Source organism: Capsicum annuum, chromosome 8 (genome assembly GCF_002878395.1).
Source record: "Capsicum annuum cultivar UCD-10X-F1 chromosome 8, UCD10Xv1.1, whole genome shotgun sequence".
NCBI classification, from domain to species: domain Eukaryota; kingdom Viridiplantae; phylum Streptophyta; class Magnoliopsida; order Solanales; family Solanaceae; genus Capsicum; species Capsicum annuum.
Window position 1 is genome coordinate 153,754,714 of NC_061118.1, and position 22,349 is coordinate 153,777,062.

The 22,349-nt window shown below is 35.8% G+C and overlaps 4 protein-coding genes across 4 annotated transcripts in view; 2 read left to right on the plus strand and 2 right to left on the minus strand.

Annotated features, from left to right (window-relative positions):
- The window catches only part of LOC107879338 (PWWP domain-containing protein 1), a 16,896-nt gene extending 11,191 nt beyond the window's left edge, over positions 1-5,705 (plus strand). Inside the window, exon 2 of the mRNA XM_047394686.1 lies at positions 3,538-5,705. Within this exon, the coding sequence (XP_047250642.1) occupies positions 3,538-5,507 (1,970 nt within the window). The 3' untranslated portion in view covers positions 5,508-5,705. The remainder of the gene's footprint in view (positions 1-3,537) is intronic.
- An 8,686-nt stretch (positions 5,706-14,391) lies between these two features.
- LOC107839591 (protein SRC2-like) lies at positions 14,392-15,455 on the plus strand. The gene is given in 1 exon segment (NM_001324570.1): positions 14,392-15,455. A coding segment is annotated over 1 exon segment (831 nt). The 5' UTR covers positions 14,392-14,466; the 3' UTR covers positions 15,298-15,455.
- A 1,419-nt stretch (positions 15,456-16,874) lies between these two features.
- On the minus strand, positions 16,875-19,573 carry LOC107879811 (SART-1 family protein DOT2-like). The gene is made up of 2 exons (XM_016726755.2): positions 18,756-19,573; positions 16,875-18,024 (listed from the first exon to the last, which is right to left on the minus strand). The coding sequence occupies exon 1, from the start codon at positions 19,425-19,427 to the stop codon at positions 19,011-19,013; it is 417 nt and encodes a 138-aa protein (XP_016582241.1). The 5' UTR covers positions 19,428-19,573; the 3' UTR covers positions 16,875-18,024; positions 18,756-19,010.
- A 1,237-nt stretch (positions 19,574-20,810) lies between these two features.
- On the minus strand, positions 20,811-22,073 carry LOC107879812 (protein SRC2-like). The gene has a single exon (XM_016726756.2). The coding sequence runs from the start codon at positions 21,984-21,986 to the stop codon at positions 21,003-21,005; it is 984 nt and encodes a 327-aa protein (XP_016582242.1). The 5' UTR covers positions 21,987-22,073; the 3' UTR covers positions 20,811-21,002.
- Positions 22,074-22,349: the final 276 nt, after the last annotated feature.

Sequence of the window (22,349 nt, forward strand, 5' to 3'; positions counted from 1 at the left end):
GTAGCAGTACTTTTTACCCTATCATGCTCCATAAATTTTCAAACTAATGACCTTTTAGTACGTTCGGTACTATTGGCCCTAGTAAATTCCGGTAAAGGGGACAGCTCTTCACCGTGTTTCGGTAATTCTGTAACCGGACTAGTAGGGGTAGGGGTATCACCTAATTCTTGTTCTTCTATATCATCTTCCTCTGGTAAGTCTTCCTCAAAATTATTATAACGCCTATTCAGGGTCTCATTATCTAATTCCATACCGATACCAACATCAAAACCATTAGGTTGTGATAATGAAGTTTCATTAAATCTAGCCGGTAATGAACTAGTACTAGCCTTACTTTTTTTATTTCTACGAAAGACCTTACCAAAATTTGATTTTTTACCACTACTATTTTTTTTAAAATCCATATTTCAAAATAAAATATTAAAACAAGCAATACAAATACAAGTTGTTCGTAAATAAAAAAAATATAGATAATTAACGTAAATAAAAAGAGATTAAAGTTGGAACGAATATACCGAACGCCTGCGTAAAAGCAGACGTATAACAAATGTCGGAATTAAAAGATGATAATTGAAGCTTGTACCTCAACTTCAAGTGTTCAACTAATATAATAAAACTAGAAATATTTAGACAGAATTTGAGAGAATATTAAGAGAGAGTATGAAAATTGATAATATTTGTGTGAAAAAAATAATTGAAATGAAGTATATTTATAGTAAAAATTTTAAAGGATGGTGGTGGGTAGTTGGAAGGTGGGGGGTAATAACGGTTGAAATGCAACGGCCAAAAGAGCCGTTGCAAACCAAGTTTTTTTTTTTTAAAAAAAAAGGCCAAATTTTAAAAGTTACGGACCGGAAACCGGTCAACCGGAACCGGAAATATCCGGACCATTGGGTACCGGTAAACCGGAACCAACTGGACCGTGTCGTTACCGGTACCGGAAATCAATTGGAAACGTCACTATCGGAACGGAACGGAAAGTTACGGTTCCGTTGCCAGCCCTATACGCAGCCTTACTTTGCATTTCTGCCAGAGGCTGTTTCCAAGGCTTGAACTCGTGACCTACTGGTCACATGGCAACAACTTTACCAGTACTCCAAGGCTCCCCTTCCGTCTCCCTCTTTGTTAATCTACTATATTGATTGTTTTGACTCATTAATAGATAATGCTACATTTTATGTGTAATGCAACCAGGAAAATGAGGGCACTTCCGTCTATTTGAAGTTCTCATTAGCCTACATCTTCCTCCTCTTTTCATTTTGACCTTCCTTTATTATTTAAAGTATTTCTTACCCTGTAGCTTGTACTAAGAATGAGAATTGTAACAAAAACACTGAGAATGATATTTCAATTAATTGAAGCAATGGTGCTGTATTGAATATAGTTCATCAAGTTTATGATGTTCAAATTACAAGGCCAAACTTTTGGTCAGGCCATACAACTACATTTTTTATTTGGTAAATAGGAGAAATAGAAAGAGGAACAAAACGAAGAAAATTGAGAAAAGCAAAGGAAACTACAAGTTTTCTAATTGGGTGTGCCAGATAGGATATAGTGTTTAAATATGTATAATTCTCTTAGCTATTGTATCTAATTGCTTTCATTGCAGCTAGGATGTTTTTGTATTTAAATTTCCCCCCAATAAACACATGCCCACATGTAGATTTATGCGTTTGTGACAGTTCCAAAAGACTTCGTGCTAGTGAACAGTTTAACGTAAGGTAAAATCATGTAGGAAGCAACTAAAACTGAACTGGGGATATGAGTCAGTGTTGGCCCAACAGGAGATGCAGTCGTCCACTCTCAGAAAACAATTTTGATATGGAATTGTTGAAATAAATTGTGAAGTAGTAACATGAGAGGAGATTATTTGACGCCGAAAAGAATGGAAGGAATTTTCGCCGCGTTGAATGTTACAAAACAAAAACGAAAAGGTTTCTGTTATTCAGAACATTCTAGAATATGGCTGTGAAAGCTATCTTCATTCGCTGAAACTTGCAACTGAAGCTTAATCTATTTTAGAGCTCCTAGAATTTCTATAAATTTAGACAAGGCTAATTTTAATTTGTCTTCACCCTTATTGTCACAATGCCCATAATTCCATCACAATCATAGTTTTTTTTATGAATAAAAATTACCATTTAAAAATATTGAGTAAGGGTGTCCAAGTTTTAAATATTGTATTGCTGGTGAATAATTGAATTTGCTTTAGAGTTTCTTAGTTATAACGTTGTATTTTTATACGTTCAAGAAATGTCCAGGAGGAGGAAGAGCAGGGTGTGGACTGTTGTTCCTCCTGCTTTGAGTTGGGTCATTTGTTGAGAGAGAAGTAGGAGGGCTTTTGAAAGGGTACAATTGAGTTTGGGCAATTGTGAGTAGTCCCCAATCTCTTTATTTTTGGTACACCAATGTAATTTTTTGATCATATCTGTTGTAGTTTCTTTACTTTTCGGTATACTTCGGGCAGTTGTGAGTAGTCCCCATTCTCTTTATTTTTGGTACACCAATGTAATTTTTTGATCATATCTGTTGTAGTTTCTTTACTTTTCGGTATACTTCGTGCCCATTTTTGGCCTTTGATTTATGAAATGAAAATGGTTACCTGATCACACACAAAAAAATAGTAAAGTCCTTTTTTGTAGTTGAATCAAAATCGCAGTCAAACATTTTAACCTAAAATTGTATGAGAGCATAATGTTTTGGGATAGATGTAATTAGCATGTGGCCAAATAAAAATGGCAACTCCTGCCTTTCTTGTGTCGAGTTGGGCTTATAAAATATGACAACTTATGTGCAAGCCGCATACTTGACTTCTCATCCTTGTTTTTATGTGGTGAAACCCCAGATGTCAAAGGAGACTCTTGTCTCTTTTTGGCTGTTAAAAGTCATTTAATTCACAATACCTTTCTCGTCTTTGCACATATTGACAAAAGATTGTCTTTCTTCTTTTTTATTTGTTGCCTTCCATCCTCATGTTGGTTATGTTATTGAGAGTCTGATTCTTTAACTCGTCTGAAGTTCTATTTTTCTAATATTAGCTTGAAGTTCTTGTTTTTTTTCCTTCTAATTCTCTTTTGAATGGTTTTGTATCTTTCACTTTTTGGAAAATAACGACCCGTTTGGTCATGAGAATTTTTCACTTTATGTAAAAATATGTGTTTAGCCATAGAAATTTCAAATACAACTTGTAGTAGTGTTTAGAATTTGAGGAGCACTCAACCAGTTTTCACTTTTTATTTTTTTTCAAATTCACCTTCACTTTTTATTTTTATAAAATAACCCCATGTAAATTGTATTTTATGTTTAAATCACTTTTCTTAATTTTTAAAAAAGTACATACAAATTCTAAATTTTTATTGCAAAGAGTATGACAACTCCAACTCCCATCTTTGAAAAATCCAAATAATACGAAATTCTCTTTGTTTTTATGGACAAACACCCTTTTAAGTGTTTATGCGTTTTTAGTGAAAACAAAGTTCTCAACTGGTGATCAGATTTTGCTGACATGTGTCTTCTGTTGCTTTGACAATGTTGCAGCTCCTTTGAGCGGTAGATTGGTGGAAGCAGAAACTCTGGGCAAGGGAAAGGTTTCTGCAAAATCTACTAAAACAAAGGACCAAGTTGAGAAAGACAGGTATCTGCTTAAACGCAGAGATGAGCCTGTTAACCTGAAACTCCACCAAGTTGGTCCAGCTCAAGCAGGCTCATCTGACCAGTCCGTTCATCTAGACAGTTCCTCCTTAACAGGAAAAGATGCGTCTCCTAGTCCTGCAGATCACCTGCCTAATGCGCCTGGCTCCACCTTGATTGAGAGCTTTAAGAAGCCATCAGGTCAGGTAGCTGAAGATGATGTTGTGAGGCCTTCAGACAAGGTCAAGGTTCGTAAACGTTCTGGTGGAGAAGCGAGTGATGGAAGTAGTCTGTCAACAGAGAGGAAGAAAAAGAAGAAGAAGGTGGCATTGGGCTTGAATACCGACTCTAATCATGTGGATGGACAAGCGGCTGTTTCTTCAGATAACCCAGTAATGGAAAAAGTTGCAGGAGAGTCCATCCAAGTTTCTTCAGCTTCCAGGGAAGAATTTCGAATGCATACTCAGCAAAAGGATGATCCCGCAGACAGTTCTGTGCCTGACCGTGTGGTAAAAGAAGATAATGTTGTGATTAGAAGCAACAATATTGAGCTTCCTCAAGTACTAAGTGATTTACATACAATTGCTCTTGGTCCCTTCTATGGTGCCACCAGCAGTAATATAAATACTATACGAGAACTTTTTCTGAAATTCCGGTCCCTTGTCTATCAAAAAAGCTTGGCCTTGTCTGCTGCTGGTGAGAATGAGTCAAGTACGCCCGTCAGCAAGTCACCTGTTGCTGCCCTTACATCAGAAATTGGCCCCAGCAATAATGTGAAACAGACATCAAATCTGAAGCCAAAGAAGAATCATGCCAGGCCTGATGATCCTACTACCAAAGAACGTAAGCGAGGTCCTTCAGATAGGCAAGAGGAAATGGCTGCCAAGAAGAAGAAGAAGATCAATGATATGAGAGCAATGGCAGCACAGAAGAAGGTTTCCGGGAAGACTTCAGAAGTTCAACCAGGTGAAAGCAAGGAAATAACTGCAAAGAGACTGATTTCAACACCTGTGAAATCATCTAAGCCAGATAGTGCCAAGAAGGAGCCGGCGGAAAAGGTACCTGAGCCAACCATGCTTGTTATGAAGTTTCCACCTAATGGATCTCTTCCCTCCATTCCTGAGCTGAAGGCCAAATTTGCCCGTTTTGGGGCTCTGGATCATTCAGCTACTCGGGTCTTCTGGAAGTCATCGACCTGCCGTTTAGTCTACCAAAACCGGGATCATGCAGTGCAGGCCTTTAGGTTTGCCTCTAATAACACAAATTTGTTTGGGAACACCAATGTGAGATGCCATATTCGAGAAGTGGCAGCTGAAGCACCAGACACCGAAACTACCAAAGTGTCAAGGGAAGATGCAAGTGCCGGGATTTCTGCACCAAAAGTTGGTGCAGCTGATTCGAGGTCCTCGTTGAAGCCTGGGCAGCTGAAATCCATACTAAAGAAACCCCCAGGTGAGGAAGGGCTGACGACAGATGGTGGTAATGGTAGTAATAGGGGAACCCCACGTGTAAAATTTATGTTGGGTGCAGAAGATAATAATAGAGATAGAGGTGAGCAGGTGAATGATATTAAGAACGTCAACAACACTAGTAGTATTGTTGATGGAAGTGCATCTTCTAGTTCTAATATCAACAATTATACAAATCAGTCGTCCATGCTCCCTCTTCCTACTACTGCTCAATATCCCAATGCACCACCAAATGATATGCACTTTACTCAAGAAGTAGCTCCTAGAAATGTGCCCGATTATAACAATCAAGTGTCTCATCCTGGAGCTGACTTTTCACAATACATGCTAGGCCTCCTCAATAAGTGCAGCGACATTGTGGCTGATATGAGGGGCTTATATGGCCGTTTCCCTCATGGTGCCCTTTAATTGTTGGCTCAGCATTTTTTGAAGGCTTTTGGGCTAAGCCACAAACTCATCGGCACAATGTGACGTCTAGTCTCCGAAGAGCAATTTGTATGCAAAAGGAGCTGTCATGGATGGACATTGGAGTTGCCTAAAAATCTCTCGAATTGTATACCTTGACTTGTATCAGAAGAATGATGATAGTGATTGTGCTTTCTTGCTTCTTTTTTTTTTTTTTCTTTGGCATCGTCTACCGTTCCCTTCCCCTCCATTGACGAAAATCCCACCACCTGAGCTCTGAGATTCTCAGAATTGACGTTATAATTTACAAAATTGGAATTATGTAAAACTGCTAAGAAGTTGTTGGCATGCAGGTTCTGAGTGAAAGCATAATCTTGGGAAATGGGAAAGGGTATTAGTACTTAGGCGCAACTGAAGGTAATAGTTCAAGTGGGAAAAAAAATTATCCGCGGGGGTGTTTACACCAACTCAATCAATGTGTACTGCACTAGGCAAGCCTCGAGGCCTGAGCGACACAACTTGTTGCACCAATTCAGTCACTTTTACAAATATTTAATTCACGTCTTGTATAGTCTTAAGTAGTTAAATGTTTTATCTATTTATTATAAACAAAACACTACTTAACTTAGAAGTTCTAGAAATTTACGTCTCGTCGCGCCCTTTTGACTTGATACCATTTGCTAGACGTCACCATATAGGTGTGAAATTGCTCTTTCGTGCAAATGAAAAATCCAATTCCACCCTACTATGTGTGTATGCAAATTGTTCCTTAGTGCAAATGAAGAATCCAATTCTAATGTATTAGGTACGTATATAAATTGCTCTTTAGTGAAAGTGAAGAATCCAATTCCACCATATTAAATGTACGTATGGTGTAAATTAATAGAAGACTTTCATATTTTGACCAAACATATATATCTTCCACGTTGTCACCGTACTTTAAATACTTAGATAAGACTTTAGAGCATCTAATACAAGACTATATTTTCCTATTTTCTACAGTGTTTATTAAATACTTGTGTGGTTAATTTTTGTTGGGTTCAAAGTATATGAAAAAAGTGTGAATGAAAAATGGAGAAAAAATGGTGGAGAAGGGAGATACCAATTTAGAAAGTGTACTCTCAAATTGAAAAGTTTACTCTTTCTCCCACATTGGTGGAAGAAGAGAATTTGTGTGTGTTTAAAATAAGGGATACTTACTCCACTTGGTAAGTGAGACAAAAAATAAGAGATACCTCGCGCCGTAGTCGTTGTAGCTCGCTCGGCTTCGGATCTTTGGACGAACAGACATGGCTTTTCCAGAAAGGTCACACCTTTTAAGTGAGCCATTGCCATTTTTTAGAAGAGGCACATGTACCTTTTAAGTGAGAAGGCCATTTTATCCTGGGAGGAAGATTCCAAAACCTCGGGTATAGTGAGGGGAAACTTGGTCTTAAATTCTGTTTCATCTCTTTTCTGAATTTTAACACACTTCTTAGATAGATTATTCGTAATTTAGTGTTGAAGGAGTTACAGAACTTCATAAGTGTTCTTGTCTTGGACTTGAACTAGTGTTGAAGTTTGTGTTTCTTATATACAGATTCTTGTGCCCGAATACATAAAAGATAACAATCTTAAGGAATAATTTTTTGCAGAATCTGTATTGTTTGTTTTTGGAGATTAAAGGTTTAAGTTTTCTACTCCGTTTGAACTTAACTAGTGATTCGAAGATATAAAATCTTCACCACAAGTTAAAAATCATTCGGTTGATCATTGGAAGTCATAAAAACTTCATCGTTAACTAGAAACAAGAAGAAGAGTTTAAAGTTGCTTAACTTTATTAGTAGAATTCTGAAAATACTAAATTTTATTGTCTTGTGGTGACAAGAAAAATGACTAACGAAAGTCAAATGCAAGATGAGGCTACGACTGTGGGGGCAACTAGTATTGCCTCAACAAGTCGAGCAAATGCTCTGCAACCATGGCACCTGCGGAGAAGCCCAAAAAATTTACGGATATTGACTTTAAGCGATGGCAGCAAAAAATATTCTTTTACCTCACCATTCTATGACTTCAAAGGTTCACTAGTGAGGATGCTCCTGAGGTGCCCGAGGGAACCTCGGACAAAGAATATTTCATGATTGTAGAAGCTTGGAAACACTCGGAGTTCCTTTGCAGGAATTATATATTGAGTGGTCTCCAAGAAAACCTCTATAATGTTTACAGTGGAACTAAAACATCGAAGAAATTGTGGGGGGCACTAGAACGAAAATACAAGACAGAGGATGTGGGAGTTAAGAAATTCTTTGTTGCAAGGTTCTTGAACTTTAAAATGATAGATAGCAAATCAGTTGTCTCTCAAGTGCAGGAATTGCAAGTAATCATTCACGATCTCCTAGCAGAAGGTATATCTTTGAAAAATACCTTAGTAAAACAAATTGAAAATGTTCTTAGTACTCACATAAATTGTTTTGCAGGTTTGATTGTGAATGATACATTTCAAGTAACAGTGATCATTGAGAAGCTACCACCTATGTGGAAACACTTCAAAAACTACTTGAAGCACAAACGCAAGGAGATGACTGTCGAAGATCTTATTGTCCGATTACTTATTAAAGAGGATAATAAGGCTGCCGAGAGAAGGTAAGGTCAAAAGGGAATTCAACAATTAATGGAAGATGACCAAAACAATTCTAAGAAAAGAAATAAAGTTGAACAAGGAAACAATCTAAGAAGAAATTCAAGGGAAAATGCTTCAATTGTGGCAAAATTGGCCATTAAACACGGATTGTCGTTCCCCTAAGAAAGGCAAGAAGAAGGATCAAACAAATATGATTGAGTCCAATAAAATGTGATTATTTGTGTGCTATGTTCTCAGAATGCAACTTGGTGGAGAATCCTTGCGAGTGGTGGATGGATTCTGGTGTCACCCGCCATGTTTGTGCCAACAAAGAGCTGTTTTCGTCATTCGCTCCGACTCAAGTTGAAGAAATAATCTACATGGCTAACTCCGCTACGGCTAAGGTAGAAGGAACAGGAAAAGTAGGCTTGAAAAAGACTTCAGGAAAGGTCTTGACTCTTAACAATGTTTTGTATGTTCCGGAGTTACGTAGGAACTTAATTTCTGTTTCACTTCTAGACAAGAACGAATTCAAATGTGTAACCATTTCTGAAAAAACTGTAATTAGCAAAGGGGAAGTGTATGTAGGAAAAGGCTATCTCACCGAGGGCCTTTATAAGATAAATGTTGAAATAAATAAAAGTTCAAATTCTTCTTACTTGTTTGGGTCTTATAATTTATGGCATGAACATTTAGGCCATGTTAATTACAAAACGTTATGAAAACTGATTAACTTAGAAGTTTTGCCAAACTTTGAGCGCAATAAATCAAAGTGACAAACGTGTGTGGAATCAAAGTATGCAAAGCATCCTTATAAGTCCATTGAAAGAAATTCCAATCCTTTAGACTTAATATACACTGACATTTGTGATATGAAGTCAACACCATCACGTGGTGGGAAAAAATATTTCATAACTTTTATTGACGATTGCACTAGATACTATTACATCTACTTGCTAAACAGTAAGGATGAAGCAATAGATGCGTTTAGGCAATACAAAATCGAAGTTGAAAATCAGTTAGAGAAAAAGATAAAAATGATAAGAAGTGATAGTGGCGGAGAATATGAATCTCCCTTCGCCGAAATATGTGTAGAGAATGGAATTATCCATCAAACTACGGACCCGTATTCACCTCAATCTGACAGAATTGCGAAAAGAAAAAACCAAACTTTGAAGGAAATGATGAATGTCTTGCTTATAAGTTGCGGTTTACCGCAAAACTTGTAGGGGGGGCTATCCTTACAGCCAATCGTATACTCAATAGAGTTTCGCATAGTAAGAGACAATCAATTCCTTATGAAAAATGGAAAGGAAGGAAACCCAACATGAAATATTTCAAAGTGTGGGGTTGTCTAGCAAAGGTCCAAGTTCCTATGCCAAAGAGGGTTAAGATAGGACCTAAGACTGTGGAATGCGTGTTCATAGGATATGCTAAAAGCAGTAAAGCATGTCGGTTTTTGGTTCATAAATCTGAACATTCGGATATAAATGAAAATACGATAATTGAAACAGATAATGCTGAATTCTTTGAAAATATTTACCCGTATAAAACTAGACATGAACAGTCTAGTAGAGCGTCTAAACGACCTCAAGATGAACCAAGTGAGAATGTACATAATGAAGAGAATCCAAGACGTAGTACACGTCAAAAAACTTCTACTACATTTGGATCGTATTTTGTAACATTTCTCTTAGAAAATGAGCCTCAAACATTTAAAGAAGCGATGTCGTCGTCAGACTCATCCTTTTGAAAAAAAGGCAGTCAATAGTGAGATTGATTCAATCTTAAGTAATCATATATGAGAATTGGTTGATCTTTCTCCAGAAAATAAATCTTTAAGTTCTAAATGGATCTTCAAAAGAAAAATGAAAGCGGATGGTACTATTGACAAATACAAGGCAAGACTTGTAGTAAAAGGCTTCAAACAAAAAGAAGGTCTTGATTACTTTGATACATACTCGCTAGTAATAAGGATAACATCGATTCGAATGTTAATTGCCTAGGCGGCGGTATATGGTCTTGAAATCCATCAAATGGGTGTGAAAACCACATTCCTAAATGGAGAATTGGAGAAAGAAATTTACATGGAACAGCCAGAGGGTTTTGTGGTTCCAGGGAAGGTGAATAAGGTATATAAACTTATTAAGTCATTGTATGGACTAAAATAAACACCTAAACAATGGCATGCGAAGTTTGACCAAACCATGTTGGCAAATGGGTTCAAGATAAATGAATGAGATAAATGTGTTTACATTAAAGACACTCAGAATCACCAAATCATTGTTTGTTTATATGTGGATGATATGTTGTTCATCAGTAGAGCAATGAAATGAATGCTCGAAAGCAAGTTCGATATGAAAGACCTTGAAGTTGCGGATGTGATCTTAGGTATAAGAATCCATAAAACTCCACAAGGGTTGGCATTATCACTGTCTCATTATATCGAAAAGGTACTTGACAAATTCAAGTATATGAAATTCGGTATTGCCAAAACTCCTTTGGATGTGAGCTTTACATTTCGAAAGAATGGAGGTGAAAGAAACTCACAATTGGAGTACGCAAGAGTATTGGGATGTTTAATGTATAATGAACTGTACACGACTAGATATAGCATGCTCTATTAGTAAATTGAGTCGGTACACAAGTAATTCCAACAAAACTCATTGGATGGTAATGAAAAGAGTTTTGGGGTATCTTAAATACACTCAAGACTATGCGTTGCATTATAATAAATATCCTGCGGTACTTGAAGGATATAGTGATGCAAATTGGATCACCGGATCGAACGAAGTAAAATCCACAAGTGGATATGTATTTACTATCGATGGAGGAGCAGTCTCTTGGAAATCATCCAAACAGACTTGTATTGCTCGCTCTACAATGGAATCTGAATTTATCACATTGAATAAAGCCGGTGAAGAAGTAGAATGACTCAGAAATTTCTTGGAAGATATTTCTTATTGGCCCAAACCAGTGGCACCAATATGTATACATTGTGATAGCCAAGCGGCAATAGGTAGGGCAGGGAGCATGATGTACAACGGTAAATCTCGTCACATACGACGGAGACATAATACTGTTAGGGAACCTCTCTCCAGTGGAATTATCACTGTTGACTATGTTAAGTCAAAGGATAATGTGTCGGATCCACTTACAAAAGGCCTATCTAGAGAAAGAGTGGAAAAGACATCCAAGGGAATGGGTTTAAGGCGTAGGACAAGTCAGCATGGCGGTAACTCTACCTACCAGACTGGAGATCCCAAGAGCTAGGTTCAAAGAGATCAAACAAAGTTGTGTCTGACAGGTTCAACATTGTCAATTACCCAACCCATGATGTAGACAATGTGTAGTAAATAAGGATAAGACTTAAGGTGAAAAGTCTTTTAATGATTATCTAAATTTGGCAGATTTGACCAAATAGTTTAATCTATAGGATTGAACGTATAGAAATCACCTATGTGAGGGCGAAGTGAAAGCCGCTTCAAGGAGAATGTTAGTAAAGGCCTATTTTCTAAGCTCTCATGAAATCGGAACGTGTTCATGGCTGAAAAAAATAAAATCATGAGAACCATAAATGGTAAAAGGTTGGTTGTGTGACATGTGTTGTCTAGGTGTACACCAAAGCTTGACGGTTCAAAACTATCAAATCTATCGATTGACCGAGTGCATCCGATGCATGTTCACTACGGAAAGTTCAAAGGAAAACCCACTTATCCAGGTGCAATCAGTCTTTGCTTGATGATCACATATTTGTCCGTAAATTTTTTACGAAAAATATTCATTTCCCATTCATGTAGGGGATTGTTGGGTTCAAAGTATATGAAAAAAATGTGAATGAAAAATGAAGAAAAAATAGTGGAGAAGGGAGACCAATTTAGAAAGTGTACTCCCAAATTAGAAAGTTCACTCTTTCTCCCACATTGGTGGAAGAAGAGAACTTGTGAGTGTTTAAAATAAGGGACACTTACTCCACATGGTAAGTGAGGCAAGAAATAAGAGATGTCTCGCGCCATCGTCTTCGTCGCTCGGCTTCGGCTTCGGCTTCGAATTTGTCAAATTATCGATCGATGAGATCTATCTTTTTGGACAAAGTTTATTTGATAGAAATTCAGTTTGAAAATACCAAAGGAAAAAACGCAACTTTTTTCTGTGTTTTGATACTCCATTTATAAGCATGCATGCAGATTCCGAAACAGTGTTTCGAAACAGTGCAGTGCTGAAACGAAGGGATGCAACCCTTCAACAAAATGACACACTGATTCATGAAATGGTATGCCTGTTCGAAAAAGATACATTCTTTGGACGAACAGACATGGCTTTTCCAGAAAGATCACACCTTTTAAGTGAACCATTACTACTTTTCAGAAGAGGCACATGTTGGTTATATAAACTTGTTTTCATCCACGGGTTTAGGTACGAATTTTCTGAAATACAAACTCTCTTCTTGTCTTGAAAAACTTTCTGTGTGATCTATCAAACCGTTGAGTGAGTTCGTTGAATCCAACAATTTGAGGTACCATTATTGTTCGAATTGAAGGCCATTTTATCTTGGGAGGAATATTCCAAAACCTCGGGTACAGTGAGGAAAATTATTTTTAAGGACACTCTGTAAATTCGGAGGATTTGGTATTAAATTCTGTTTCATCTCTTTTCTAAATCTTAACACACTTTTTAGATAGATTATTTGTAATCTAGTATTGAAGGTGTTACATAACTTCATAAGTGTTCTTGTCTTGGACTTGAACTAGTGTTGAAGTTTGTGTTTCTTATATACGGATTTTTGTACCCGAATACATAAAAGATAACAATTTTAGCTAGGCAGATAAAAGAAAACTATAAATACAAGAAAATCTACATAGATATCAACCTTTTTAACATAATATTTTTGTCAAGTAAAGGCATTTTAGTGTATAGTTTTGGACTTTCATACATGAGTGAATTTACAGTAGAAGTTACATACTTGATCAAATCCACGAATCTGATCGAATTGAGCAATTTTAGATCAAATCTATTTATGAAAAGTGGTCAAGAAATATTGGAGTTGGTGATTTTATGACTCATTCCGTTTTTTAGTTGTATAACTCATCTCATATAATATCTTTACGACAAAAGAGTCTTTATTCTTGGAATGGTTAATTCTTTTTTATATATAGTATACTAGTTATATAATTTCTAGGAAATTTCATCACAAGATCGTAGATTATTCCATAAGGGTCTGTTTGGCAGTTTTAGAGCATATTCTGAAAATCTGCTTGCACACGCTGTATACACGACGTTGGTTCGGAATTTGGCGCTTAATATTATAAGGAAAAAAAAGGATAAATACTATTCTGTTTGGATAACGCGTTTACTATTTTTATTACAACGGGTCTCTAGCTTTTTCTGGAAATTAAATTAAATAACACATCAACAAAAGCCAAAAAGGGCCCCTTTAATTTCCACAAAGTTTTGTACCTATCCAAATGAACGGTCATAAAAATAGAGCATCTTTATTCTTACTTCGTCCGTTTTGCTATACTTGACTTTTTTTCTACAAAAATTTATTTTAATGTAATTATATTTATTTATAATATAAAAAATATTTTATTATATTATTTTAACATTATTTTTATTATTAAATAATTAAATAACATGCATATAAATAAATTTATATTTTTAAAATATAATTAATAAAATTAATTAAATAAATAAAAATTAATAATTTTTTTAAGTAGAATATTAAATTAATAAAAATCAATTATTTTAAAATAAAATAAATATAATTATTTGTACATTTTAATTTATAAATAATGTGTACAAATATATTATTTATATATAACATCAAAAATATATTATTTATACATTATCTACACATCTTTTCTTAGTAAGAGCAGGAATATATTGTAGAAAATAACGGCACGAAAAAGCGACCCCATAATTGATAGTCAATGCTTACTGTTACTGACCTATTCCTCCGTCTCATTTTCCGTGATATATTTTATTGAGACACAAAATTTTAGTTATAAAGAAAGACTTAATTATATTTGTTAAATTAATTTTTATATTAAAAAAATATATTGTTATTATTTTTAGTAAAGTGGAATTAATAAAAATTTAAAAAATAATTATGTTAGTATTAAAAAGTTACCAAATCAAAAAATATTAGCAAATAAAATGGGAGCAATTCAACTTTACTGCTACCTTAGAGTCGGTTTATTCGAAAGTTCCTGTTTATTTCCTTTCGTTATTATACCCTTCCCTTATAAATTCCTCCAATTCCCCCATCAACCCAAACCAACACGCACAAAAATTTTCAGAGTTTCTCTTTCAACTTCCAGTTACAATTTTCATCCTCCAAATTTCCTTCTGAATCTCTTTGCAATGGAGTTACGTCCGTTAGACATCAAAGTGATCTCAGCAGAGAACATAAAGAATGTCAATACTTTCTCTAAGATGGATGTTTATGCAGAAGTCTTCATCTCCAGTTACTCCAACAAGTCGTATAGGCAGAAAACCTTGGTCGACAAAAACAGTGGCCCGAATCCCAAGTGGAATCACTCAATGAAATTCACTCTTGACGAATCTTCTATCAATAAACCAGGGCTGTACCTTGTTATTCGTCTCAAATCTGAACGTACTTTAGGTGACAAAGAAATCGGCGAAGTGTCCGTACCCGTTAACGAGATGTTCAATCAGGAGACTTCTAGTGGTGCTGCTGAAAGGTTCGTTGAGTATCCAGTTGTAACAGAGAGCGGCAAACCGAAAGGCACACTGAAATTCTCGTATAAATTCGGGGAGAAATTTACAGCGCCTGAGAAGAAGAAAGACGTAAATCATGAGCCGGTAACAGCTTATCCTGCTGCACCATATGGTATGGCTTATAATCAGCAAAACTCAGGATATGCATATCCGCCTCCTCAGGCTCATCAAGGTGGGTATCCTGCTGGATATCCACCAGCAGGTGCACCGGGTTATGCACAGCCAGGGTACGGGTATCCACCAGTACAACAACCTGGTTACGGATATCCACCGGTGCAACCACCTAAGAGGAAGAACAAGTTCGGAGGAGGTGGATTAGGGTTGGGACTTGGCGCGGGATTGCTTGGTGGTTTGTTGGTTGGTGATATGATTTCGGATGTTGGAGAGATGTCTTCTTATGCTGATGGGTATGGAGATGCTATGGATGATATGGGTGGTGGGTTTGATTTTTAGTTTATGAATTTTAGAATATGGTAAATTTTCTTTCGTTTTTTTTGAAGTCTTTTGATATGTAATGAACTTAGGTATTTTGGTAGATTTTGGAGCTTGTAGTTACTGTTCCTTTTGTGCACAATTTTGTGCATTATAATAGTTTCTGACTCTTTTTACAATGTCTTGTTATGTTTTTCTGCTTTCTTGTCGTGATTTTTACACTTATGTTATTTCTGTTGTTACGGTAGATCTTGTATTAAGGAGTAGTTTTTTACTTCGAAATTTTATTTTATTTAGATTTCGTTTGACTACAACCTATTAGGATTTTCTAGCCGAATATGCTTTTACTTCCTAAGGAACAATTTTTTTCATACATGAATTCGCCTGTACCTAATACTTGTATTATATATTTTGGTGGAGTAGGAATTTTTCTTGGGGGGAAAGAGCTTTAACAAATTGTCCTTGCAGGAAAGGCTCCTTTAAAAAGATGAACCTACACCAGATCCCCTCCTTTGAACTCAGAAAACTTGCGATGCTTGTTAGCTTGAGCTTGATACTTCTCATTTTGCTTAGAAATTTTTTCGCTCATGCAACTTCTTAATTTTCTTCACCCGCATCCCCACTAAAGTTTTGAGTAGCTGGAAGTGGGGTCAGGGCGAAGCATTCGTCAGCATTAGTAGTTTTGGCACGATAGACTCCTACTACTTGTATTATATATTTTGGTGTAGTAGGAATTTTTCTTGGGGGGAAAGAGAGTGAACGGGTCTGTAACAGCATAGCAGAAAGACAAACCATGGTTGATCTCATTCTTCTCTTAAGTAGACATTCCCATTGAAAACAATAGAGTTTTTACAGTTTTTGCCTTCCCAATTATTAGTAGTGTCTTGTTATGTAATCCTCTCTCCTTGTGGTCAATTGGCTTTAGGCCTTTTTGCTTGATATTAGCTAACGCGGCTCAAGTTGCTTCAGGCCTTTCTGCTTGATATTAGTTAATGCACTGTCTTAACTATTCAATCGCACTTCAGTGTTAATAATGATGTCATGGTGCAGCTCAAACGAAATAGTATTAAGTTTATAGGAAATATTGCACTCTACGAATTAGGCATAGGCATAGTCCCTGCGTACTAACTAAATAAACAAACATTAGAAACTACTTGCAGTGCATATAAAAACATTGGAGATAGAAATCCAACTTTAATAAACAAACATTAGAAACTACTCGCAGTGTATATAAAAACATTGGAGATAGAAATCCAACTTTAACCAAGTCTGCAGAGAAATGAATAATCTAAATATTAGAGATTCACATCTGAACTAGTTTGGATGAAATATAAAACTAATGCGCAAATGCAAGAACACTGAATAATTGCAGAAATACTAAGTCCTATTAAGACCTTAACAACAACAACAACTACCTCAGATAATGATTCAGTGTAAACAACCTTTTATATTTGTTGAAACCTCATCTAATTTAGTCATGGATAGTCATTGAGGAAGTCCTCATATGAAGGACTCTTAGAAGAATGAACAGCAGACGCAAAGGTCATACTCTCAAATGCAAAACGCACTGATAAAGAAGTAATGCAGAAAGAAATCAAAAGCAAAAGTAAATCCAATTAAAAGAAGTTTGAAGCTACAAAAAATGTAACGGACAGACTGAAATTCTGTTGCAAGTATCTGACCAATTTTCCATAACTAAATATGATCATAGGCAATCTCAGAAGTTTCAGTATAAGCTAATTTCACAAATGTTCCTAACTAAATATGATTATTCTCCAAGAACATAATCAAAATCAATACAGGCATTTGCAGTTCACCTCAGCGTGAATTATACAATGTCGAATGATTTTAAATACACTGCACACGCCCATTAGAGCTAACATTCAAGACTCAGATTGCTCGCAGACGGTAGTAGCGCCTACACCACTTGATGACATCACTTTTAGTACAGATTTGCTGCTATAATCTAAAACCACATCAAGATATTCAAATTTCTTCCACTGTATGATTCTTGTAAATTCAACAAGAACTCAATCAACCACGAAACAAGACATTGAGATTAACACAACATGAGCCTTTTCCAGTCAAATACATACACAAACTTGACATGTATGCCCTGCATCATTCAGCGATGCGATTAGATATCTAAAACACAGCTTTAGCAGTCAAAACAAGTAACAAAATTGTTCAGATCACTGACCTTCATCTTGTGCAAGATTTTTTATCCTCCTGTCGTGACTGATCTTTCACTTGAGTAAGATGTGTGTTTATGTAACTTTGAACGACGATAGATAAATTAAGATACGATAAAAATATGGGAACACTGAAGGGCTGATGATGAGATAGGATGGGACTACACTTATTGAACTTGGATAGAACTTCATTTAATAGCACAGATGACGTGCTGCTGTTTGTTATTGAAAATACAAATAGAAGTAATGACTTTCTTCTCCACTCAAACTAACAGGATGAAATCTGGTCACCGCGTAAACCCAAAAGGAAAGTTTTTCCAATGAAACTTTGATGTGCAATTCATACAGATGGTGCATTGAATGAGATCGCAGAGGGAAAAAATCAAGGAATTCCACGATTTGAAATCACAAGTCAATTGGACATCATTCGTTAAACAAAGACAAACACATAAGACAGCCATGCTATGTACCTGTATAGAAGGACATAAGCCAGCTAACTCCTAGGAGATCCTCTTCGTCTTCTGCATTCTTAGTGCCTTGAGACATTCAACTAAATCTGTAGTTCCAGATTGTAAAGATGAAGCTATTGGACAAAGTACTATTGATACATTCACAATTTCTTAGAATAATCTATTGGTTTATTGGTCTATCCTGAATGTTAGAACTGCCCATAAGTTTCCAACATTAACTTCAATAATAGAGTGCTAACTAAGCTTACTCTTAGAACTGAAAGGGACACAGGATTACGGTAAGATGAATATGCATGAGCGTACATAATAGGATTACAGTAAGTTAAATAAATTTATCTAAATGAAGAACATATCAAGAGCTTCTTTTTGAATAGTCACACGTACACATTTCTTTCTTTTGTCATTTGTATGTCTACTAACTTCTACAAGTGCTTCGTTCACTTTTTCACTATATTCCGATACAAAGTTGAACAATTTAGCAATTCTCACGCAGTATTGTGTATCTGTGTTTTATGACCATCGAGTACATATTATTTGATTCTTTTAGAATATCATTCTGTTCGGTATAATAGTTTACAAGCAAAAAGATCAAATGAAGGAATGACTAAAAGCTGCAATTGCAATCAATTTTCCAATCAATTAGCTGCAATTGCAAAAATCCAGATGAATCTAAAGAAAAGCAACTAAACCAGACTCATTTGAAAGCTGTGCGCAAGCGTTAGCCAGTACAAATTGTAAATCAAAACTAAATAGCACAGAACAACAATAATCAGCCTAAGCAATAACAAACATAAAATGAATAGAATGTATATCATACATTACGGAATTTAAGGCAGAGCGAATATTTTCCTGAATCAAACTTGCGTTTAATGCCCGAAAAATGTCCAACTTTCTTGTCACCAAGCATGCACTTGTCAGTCGTAGCGAAACCACTTCTAGAATCACTAATTTGGCCTGCATTTTTCATCTTCAGTTCCTCCTGGTGTTGCCGCATACGTTTTTCCTGTTTCTTCTTTCCAGGCCTCTTCCCATGAAATTGATGTGAAAATAACCGAAAAGACTCCTTTCGGAGTTAGCTTTCTCCATACTCATCGGTCCTGTCAATGTTTATTTCTTTTTCGCCTTTCTCATCACTACGAAGACCTACTAGCTTGCTTTCCCTCTTGTCATTGTTTCGACCAGCCAATTCAATATCCTCCTCCTTGAGTGTAACTCGTTCTCTCAAGAACTTGAGTGCCTCCGACAAACCTTTCCCTATTGGAACTTCACGTATCGTCTTATCGACAGTTGCTACCGATTTCTCCTCTTTTACGAAGGGTTCCTCTTCGTAAACTGACCGATTTTTCGGCACATCAACACTAGGTTTTCGTTCGTATAGTTTATCAAAGTGAACGCCAGTGACAAACTCTCCCATCTCTGTGAAGACAAGTTGCGACTCTCCAGATACAAAATCATCATCAACAATTAATGGTGCATCATCTAGGTCCATCTTCACTTTCCCGAGATCACAAAAAGGTTGGAAAAGAACTACACGGTAAAGATGTGCGTATTTATAGCTGAGAGAATATTCAAGAGATGGAGAAAATAATGGGTATTATATAAACCAAAAAAGGATTGATTGACCGGAGAAGAAAAATAAAACTTGGCAAACAAGTCTTAGAATCGGACAAAGGCAAATACCATATATACGATTTTGGTTACAATTTGGGTTCAAATATAATCATTTACTGTTAGAAATAGTTTAAATATATTCCTAATTATAGTTTGATTCAAATATATTTATTTTTGTTATAATTTAGTCCAAATATATTCATATATTAGTAAAAATTATTTAAATATACCTCTATTTATCCTTTTAGTCAAATATAACCTTTTCTACTCCCTCCGTTTTGAATTAGATGATCCCTTTAACTTTGACACATTCCTTAAGAAACTCAATAATTAGAAGTGTATTTTACTCTTTTACCCTTCTTGGCATTACAAAATTCAATAATCAATTAACCATGAAAACTTAGTTTGGTGCAATTATTCCAATTCATGCATGCATAAGTCTACTCTTGAAAAGAGAATAAAAAGTAAGCTTCATATTTAAAGTTAGTATTGAAAATATAAGATTGTTACTTTCAATAATTTAGAAAAATGTGGTTGAATGGGGAAAATATATGTAAAATAATCTTGATTTTACAACCTGAACAAGTAAATTGAAATAAATATTTTTAGAAAAATGGCCAACTAAAATGAAACGGAGGGAGTATATCTTTTGGGTCCAAATATATGGGTGCTTTGTAGATTTTGCAATCTTTTATATCCGACTACATTGTGTTGGTACGTAAAAAACTATGAACAATTATGTAGTACTTAAATATTGAATTGTCGACTTTGGTTTACCAGTGCAGAGCAATTTTTGAGGGAAAGGGAGCACTATCTGTAGCATCAGAATTAAAATTTGGAAGTTAATATTTTCAAGGAAATACATATAAAGTGTTTAAGTTTTAAAATATTAAGTGATCTCTTTCTATTTTTTCAGGTTTTTATGGACAAAGTTACTCAATAAAGCTCAAAACAACAAGTGATTTATTCATTTGTCCCAATTTTAATAAACAGGATCACTTAGACTTGTATAACGATAAGAGTTGGCATGAATTTGATGAAATTAATTGAGATGTACATAATCTAATTTAATCGAACACAGAGAAAAAAATAAAAAGGGATACTTTTGCTCCAAAGAAGATGTGTTTCCAATTGCAGTCATCCTTTCGTTTCCAAAGGAGAATCTCATGCAATTTTGGAAGCAATCAAGAGATATAACTCATTCTTGCATTAAAAAAAAAAACAAATCTACAATGTAGCAGAAGAAAATTGTACTTCAAAATTCAAATAACCAAGTCATGCATGGTATTATAGTAAGGCATCACATTTCCACAAACATATACAGACTTTACAAAATCATGGCAAAACCAAAACTAATAGTAATATGTATTTAATCAAATCCCAAACATCAATTTCTTATATATAGTATCTCCAATATAAACAAAAGAATTACTCAATGTACAGAGACCACATGTTAATAATCCATATCATCCATGGCATCATCGTATCCCTGTTCATAGGCATCCGCATCATGTCCAGCATCAGAAACCATGTCACCAATCAACATACCACCAAGCAACCCTCCAGCCAAACCCAATCCTACTCCTGCTCCCATCCCCATTTTGCTCTTTTTCTTCGGCGCTTGCACTTGTTGCTGCTGAGGATATCCTCCGTAAACTTGTCGTTGTTGTTGTGGCTGTTGCTGAGGATATCCTCCGTAAACTTGTTGTTGTTGTTGTGGCTGTTGCTGAGGATATCCATATCCAGCCTGTTGTGGATATCCTGTTAGTGGATATCCACCAGCATTGTAACCACCACCAACAGGAGGAGGATATCCTGCTGGTGGTGGTGGCTGATACGCCGTGCCATAGTTGGGATTGGGCGTTCCATATCCCATGCCGGGTTGTGGCACATTATTATTATTAGTCCCATTTTGGGGATATGGATAAGCCATGACAGGCACAAGCGCATTTTCATTATAAGCACCATTAGGTTGTCCTTTGTACATTGCATCTGAAGGTTGTCCTTGACAATATTTCTTTCCAAATTTATACGAAAACTTGAGAGTACCTTTAGGATTACCAGAAACTGGAGTAAAAACTTGATACTCAACAACTTTCTCCGCGCTTCCATCAGGTCCGGCACCAGATTGGCCAAATATATCATTAATAGGAATTGAAACAAATCCAATATCCTTATCGCCAAGAAAACGCTGAGATCTAATGCGAAAGCATAGAGAAAGACCAGGTTTTGTTAGTGAAGGTTCATCTAATGTGAATTTCATTGGGTAATTCCATTTAGGACTTGTGCCTCCTTTTTTGTCAATGTACGTTCTCTTTGTGTTTTTGGCATAGCCTACGATCGAAGTTTCAACGTAAACGTCCATTACGAAGAAATAATTGACATTTTTAATGCCTGCAGCAGAGATCACCGTGACATCAAAAGGACGCCAATCCATTGTTCAATTCAACAGATTAAGAAAAGGAGAGGGAATTAAAAAAATTTCCCCTTCTTTTCTTTGTAAGTTTTTGGATGGATTTTAATGGGGAAAATGTGAGAAGTTATATTAAATAGGAGACGCAAAAGTAACCGCTAAAAGTGGAGTCAACTATGAACTAGATTAATGGTCTATATCTTCTCCTCCTCTCTTTGTCGCTAATGCGAGTATTTCACCTAATGTTAGTCAATTTGCTCCTTTAAGTAGTATGGCCATGCATGAAAATTTTTATTCAATTTTTATAAGCAATTCAATAAAAAAATATTTGAAATTAGCTTTGAAGAATTAATAAGAACTTAGATTCAAAATAACATCAAATTTTAG